The sequence below is a fragment of the Thunnus thynnus genome, chromosome 9 (genome assembly GCF_963924715.1).
Source record: "Thunnus thynnus chromosome 9, fThuThy2.1, whole genome shotgun sequence".
NCBI lineage: Eukaryota > Metazoa > Chordata > Actinopteri > Scombriformes > Scombridae > Thunnus > Thunnus thynnus.
In genome coordinates, this window is record NC_089525.1 from 17,177,560 (window position 1) to 17,183,582 (window position 6,023).

The window sequence follows — 6,023 nt, forward strand, 5'->3', positions numbered from 1 at the left end:
ACTCACAAATTTCTTTTTCCCATCTCCTTCCTCATAATTCTTCTTTGATTTCTTGTCCTTCTTGGGGCCAGGAGCTGAGGCAGAATTTCCCGTGTGTGGATCCATATTTATTAGTTAATCCGTTCCCTTGAACTGAGTGTCAACATAAAACGGCGAGGCGGGTAATCTCCCTGAACTCAAGCGTAAATCACAAAGCAAGAGTTTCCTCTGACGTTGTTTCTTTACTAAGGAAAAAGGCAACTGTAATTCCCCTTTGGGCCTAGGCTAATGTCCTGGCTAACTAGCCACAATTAGCACAAGGTTGCTAATGATTTGGTAGGAAGCCAACCACACCGAACGAGCCCCTCGCTATGTCTGTATTGCTGAAGGAGGGAAATTCAAAGCGGAGCCACAAGTCCTCGGGGCAAAAAGTAGATAAACCAACGTGATGCGTCTATAAAATACAAACGAGGACTTTAATCACCAGTGTAGATGAGTATCCACATGTAACACAAACCGAAGCTTTAACCAAAGGAAATTTTAAGTCCCGAAAGTAAACGGTAGCTAAGGTTAGCGTTAGCTAGGCTAGCTCGCCTGGCTACAGTAGGTAGAGTCTCACTGGGGACAAAAAAAAAACTCTCCCCACTTCCACAAGTTGTTTCGGCGACTACAACACGGACGACGAGTTGGTGTTACGGATAACTTGACTCGACTGTGTCTTTCAAATTAGTTTCCATATCTGCTACAAGTTTAGTTAACTTTTTAACCCCTGACTGACAGCCGGGGGAGCGACTACCGTCTTTAGCTAGAGGAGGTGTCTTCCTGTTCTTCTGACAGTCCGGTCAGAGCTGGCTGGGGAGGAGCCTGCGCTCTGCGGCTACACCTGAGAGGATTTAACAGAGAAATCTACCCTTACTGCACAGAGCTGAGGGTGCAGTCATGGTCAGAGCAGCGTGACGGAGAGTCAGAGGTCCCTAGTGAAATGAGGGCTAGTTTAACTGCTTACTCATGTTATGGGAACTATCCAAATGCAGGAAAGGAAAGAAAGTTTTGACCAAGATTGTTACCATGGACTGTTTCCATGGCATCACAGTGTGTTTAGAACTACACAAATGATGTAAAAACGCAGTGTGTCATAATTGTGTCATGATCTAGACTATAAAATCCACTCAGAGACCACAATTCAGATTTCAAGCGGGTAATGCTGTTCACTAACTCAAGTGTGACAGTCGGTGGGGGGGGGGGGGGGGGGTTCGTTACAAGTGACCTATGAGAGAATGTACAGGCTGTTACTAAAGACTACTGTAGTGTGGTCTCTCCTATTATTCACCACTGCTGTTTTTCTGCTGACAATAGCCTATAACCATATTACAAAAATCCAACAAACATTTGAGTCTCAGTGACTCTTTGACGTGTCTAAAGTCTGAAACCCCTTCTGAGAAATATAAGGTTGCACACACCTAGATACTGCACAAGCAATCTACTTTAACATAAATGAAACGAAGACTGTGTGTTGCAATGACTATTAGGCTGTAGGTCGCCTCTAGTAACCCTCCTCTCCTTATTACACTGCAAAGATCCTACTTTAGTTCCGTCTCTGTTCTGTGCAGTCGTTTTTGTGGTTTTAAAAGGTGATATTTCAACATATTTGGCGCACAGGCACTTTGCCAGTTAGTACTGTGATCATACTGTGCAAACAATCAGACTTAGGGCTCCACCAAGCGATTAAAATATAAACAGCAGGCGCGACGGTGTCACCAGAGTTAATCCAGCCTAACAAGCAAAATAATTGTACCGATGTTTAATAGGGAGCAACTGGGATGTACTTTATGTTGTTCTATATCTCTATGTCTGTGCATTGAAAAATGCAATTGGCACTGGCTGACAGAGTTTTAGAAAAATGACATTAAATTATAGGCTACAAGTCAATGGCAGCAAATGATTGAATCGAGAAAGCCCACAGCCTATTGAATGTCTTCCAAATAACAGCATTTAGCTGGTCGGTCATTAGAAGTCCAACACCCCAGGCAGATGTGGTGTTCTGTCCTCAGCTTGCAACGTCTTATTTTCGGTGCCTCTCAAATCCGGTAGGCCCACATATTTTAATTGCGCACCACAGACAACAATCACTGTGCTATGATCATGTCAGTGAAGCACTGGATGAATGTTCACTGGAATTCAGTGACTCCACCTGTGGCTTGAGTGATTTCGAGATTATCCAACACGGATGTAGTGTTTCTCTTACTTCTCAGACATACTCAAACCTCAAACCTCACACACACACACACACACACACACACACACACGCACACACACACGCACACACACACACACACACACACACACACACACACACACACACATAAAGGCGCAGGATTACAGAGATAGGCTCATCTGTCTGTCGTGGTATGTGAGAGATGTTTTCCAACAACAAGATTGGAGAGGATTTGCGCATCACCGGTGGCACTGAAACCGACAACAGTTTGGTTTATCGCTCACGACTCGTCATATACTTCAGCCTCAAGTCTTCACTCTCCGGGATATTGGTGCTATAAATTGCGGAGGAAAGGTTAATTAAAAGTGAAAGTGCACGATAACGCTGGCAGCCCTATAGCACTCGTAAAAACGCCCCATACCGACGTATTACGTGATTAACAGTTGGTCCCTCACATCAGCAGCTGCATCAGCACCATCTTCAGCATCGCCATTCATAAACAGGTGGATAGATGGAAAGACTTCAACTTCAGAGTATTTGAATATCTTTATGTGAGGCCTGCAGTCTGCCATTTAATTATCATTTTACAATGGACAAAAGGGTGGAAATTTGTGTGTTGATTGCATCATTTCACAAGACATACAGTTAAGTTACAGTTATACAAAATATTTTATATACAAACCACCGTAGACCCTTTCTACGTTGACATAAGTCACGTTTCCACAGAAAAAGAAAAAAAAAACAGATTCGTCTTGTCAAGGCCAGTGTGAAATGAAAACTATGAATCTGGACATAAACCCCCAGGTGCCAGGGCAAATTTGTAAGCAACTAGCTGCGTTAATAAAGCTTGGGAGTACACTGTAAGGAATTACGTTTTTTTTTCCAAAGTGCACTGCCAGGATTGATGGGAAATGATGGATGGTTTTACATTTTGTTCTTTAATTACCAGAAAATGTATGAGTCACTAATTTGATCAGGAGTTTCACATCCTCTACTGTTATCTTCCCATCCGCAGTAGGCCCCCCACACACCTCTCATCTTCTCAAATTGCACCCCATGGTCTGAAGTGCTGTTTTTTTGGGGGGATGGGGGCTGAAAGTTAAAGAACTTTTGGCATAATTTAGGCCCTGACCAGCCATGTAAGGTCTTGTTGTTGGATGGCCTATTTAGGCCAATGTGTCCAAGAGACATGATAAAGGCAACAACTTCATGTGTACAGTACGTGCAGCAGAAGTTCAGGGGTCAGTGAGTTCTTAACCCCCACCAGAGTCTCAGTAAAGACCCAGAGTCCCAGGGTTCTCGCCTACTTGTAGGATGTCCGGGCCTCTCTCAGCGACCTGTCATATGGCATGGAGGCGAAGAAAGAGTTCCGGAGCTGACAGTTGATGAAGAATACAATGAACAGCACCATCAGGAACAGCAGCAGGCACATGACTATGTAGGTGATCAGGTCCGGTTTGTGGAACTCTCCATCGCGGAGCCCTCCCCCCCGCCCCGTGGTGGGTCTCAGGAGTGCGGCCACGCTTACCGAGCCGCCGTGGGAGGCGTTCAAGGAGGCGGGGGCGTGCGTGGACGACTGGGCCATGAGCACCAAGTCGAAGTCCGGGGTGTCGGTGGAGTTGAGGAGGATCTGTCTGAGCATGGCGCCCCGCGGGCTCACCGGCTACGTGGGTCGGCTGGAAGGATGAAAAGAGACGGAGAGGGTTATGTAGCCTTCTTAACATGTGTTCCACACTAAAGATAGGATATAGCTACATGCTTTATCATTATGGATGTCCTATTTCTGCTTCAGCAACACTGACAAAAAAGAAACAGCTATTTCTGTGTGACATTAGAAACAGCCTTTTAGGATAGGAATAGACTATTAAAATCTGAGTTATGCCTTTTATGTCTGACAAGGTCACTGATAAACTCCACAGAAAATCTACACTATATGCACATAGTGTATCATGTCACAGTTATGCCATATGTGTTAATGAAAAAAGTAGGCTGGAGTCACTGTAAGTCCAAACAGATTCCTAGAAATATCATGGGACCTTGTGATATTGCTCTTTGTGGAATCTCACAGCAATGTTAAACGAACCCAAGACACATGGTTGTAGTTAAGGGGGATTTCTTACTTTGGTGTGCGCTGCGAAGAGTTCCGCAGGTGAGCTGGCAAAGACTAAATCCCGGCTCCGCATTCCTCAGTGTCCCCGTCTCTGTACGCTCCAGCCCCACCGAGGACGCGCTGTGGCGAAGCGGCGGGTCGATAGCTTCAATTCTGCGCCCACAGTCCATATGTCGCTGGGTGGGATATCAACCGAATGTCCCTCACCACATTAAGCCGATCTGACCAAATCCATGTGTCAATACTGATCAGAGCCCCAGTGAAGGAACAGAGAACCAATTTCCACTTGTTGGTGTTTAATCCCAAATCATCCTGCCACGCGTGTGGTTAAGCACATACTGCGTTATGGTCGGCTACTGTAGCGATATCCAAATGACTCTAGGGTTTGGCATAGGTGGTGAAGTTCAACGGCGATCATTGCGCACACGTCCTCGTGTGCGTGGTGGTGCGCAGCAAAACAGGATCGCCTTTACTTGTGCGTACAGGGCGCAGAGGAAGGTCACGCCGGATCCCCAGTTTTTCCAGCTCTTTACTGGTGCTTTTATCCAGTAAAAGGTCGGTACGTGTCAGATAGATGCAGCCGACGGCCTGCCCTCACGGGATTATCAATCCAGTATGACTAAAATAAAATGACAGGTGGGATTAATAGAGGACAAAAAACAGCAGCACACTGGGTCGCAAACAGCTTCCCATCCTTGCCCTGGGTTGCGTGTGTATGACAGAGCGAATGAAGGAGAGAGAGAGAAAAAGAGGGAGAGAGAGTTGCAGATCAGGAGAGAGGAAGGAGGGCGCTGGAGGGACGTCACCGGACAGAGATATGTCTCTGAGAGAAAGTCACAAGAGCAAGTCCTATCTATCTATCTATCTATCTATCTATCTATCTATCTATCTATCTACCTGTCTGTCTGTCTGTCTGTCTATCTATCTATCTATCTATCTATCTATCTTATCATATAATATAAAATGACGAGAGAAAGTTGAATCAGAGCCATTTCTGGGCCAGTGTGGGGAATGTCTCACACTGGGGTGATGAGAGAACAGGAAAGGGTGTGAGATTGGTGAGTGTGTGTAAGATCTTGATCGGGTGATTCAGTTTTAGAAAAGGTTTACATGGTAGTCGAAATGTCTGACTTAATAAAGTGTTGGATATTAGAGCTCTACTCTCTGTCCATTTACTTAAGACTTCAGATTAAAGCGCAACAAAACTGCTCTTGTATATAAATGACATGTCCTGGCCTGTGTGGTTAGAACATAACCGTGTTTGCTCTCTGTGAAATAGATTTGACATCCCTGCTCGACACTAAAAAGAAGGTGCTAAAGTTGGAGTTTGGAAGCCAGACTGCTCTTACATGATGCTTCATACATGAGCATACATACAAAGGGCCAGACCCTTAAAGCTCTGCCGATCTGTTTCATATTCATCTGCACCTGTTCTGTCACAACAGAATGGCTGGCAGGCATAGAGCAAGGACAGAGGGGCACACACACACACACACACACACACACACATTGCAGCTAAAAATACTGTAAACCTTCCCCAGATTGGGAAACGGATTTTGATGCCAAACACAGACAATAATAAGTTATAATAATAAGCAAACTAGCCTAGAAATAACATATAAATAGCAATGTCCTGGTGTCCCACATCAACTCTGTATTCAACAACAAAGAGGATTATAGTGGACCAGAGTTTGGTGGAATGAACATGTCGCATGGGAA

General features: G+C 45.1%; 2 protein-coding genes across 3 annotated transcripts in view; both read right to left on the reverse strand.

The window, feature by feature from the left end:
- LOC137189428 (protein diaphanous homolog 1) overlaps positions 1 to 1,005 on the reverse strand; it is a 47,142-nt gene extending 46,137 nt beyond the window's left edge. The window contains exon 1 of one of the 2 annotated variants that reach the window (XM_067599287.1): positions 7 to 1,005. In XM_067599287.1, the coding sequence (XP_067455388.1) occupies positions 7 to 105 (99 nt within the window). In that variant the 5' untranslated portion in view covers positions 106 to 1,005. The remainder of the gene's footprint in view (positions 1 to 6) is intronic. The other variant, XM_067599286.1, reaches the window with a different exon arrangement.
- A 2,271-nt stretch (positions 1,006 to 3,276) lies between these two features.
- On the reverse strand, positions 3,277 to 5,040 carry LOC137189429 (small integral membrane protein 32-like). The gene is made up of 2 exons (XM_067599288.1): positions 4,315 to 5,040; positions 3,277 to 3,870 (listed from the first exon to the last, which is right to left on the reverse strand). The coding sequence occupies exon 2, from the start codon at positions 3,834 to 3,836 to the stop codon at positions 3,498 to 3,500; it is 339 nt and encodes a 112-aa protein (XP_067455389.1). The 5' UTR covers positions 3,837 to 3,870; positions 4,315 to 5,040; the 3' UTR covers positions 3,277 to 3,497.
- Between the last annotated feature and the right edge of the window lie 983 nt (positions 5,041 to 6,023).

Coding starts and splice junctions, on each gene's coding strand:
- LOC137189429 (XM_067599288.1), bottom strand. CDS start 3,836: ATGCTCAGACAGATCCTCCTCAACTCCACCGACACCCCGGACTTCGAC.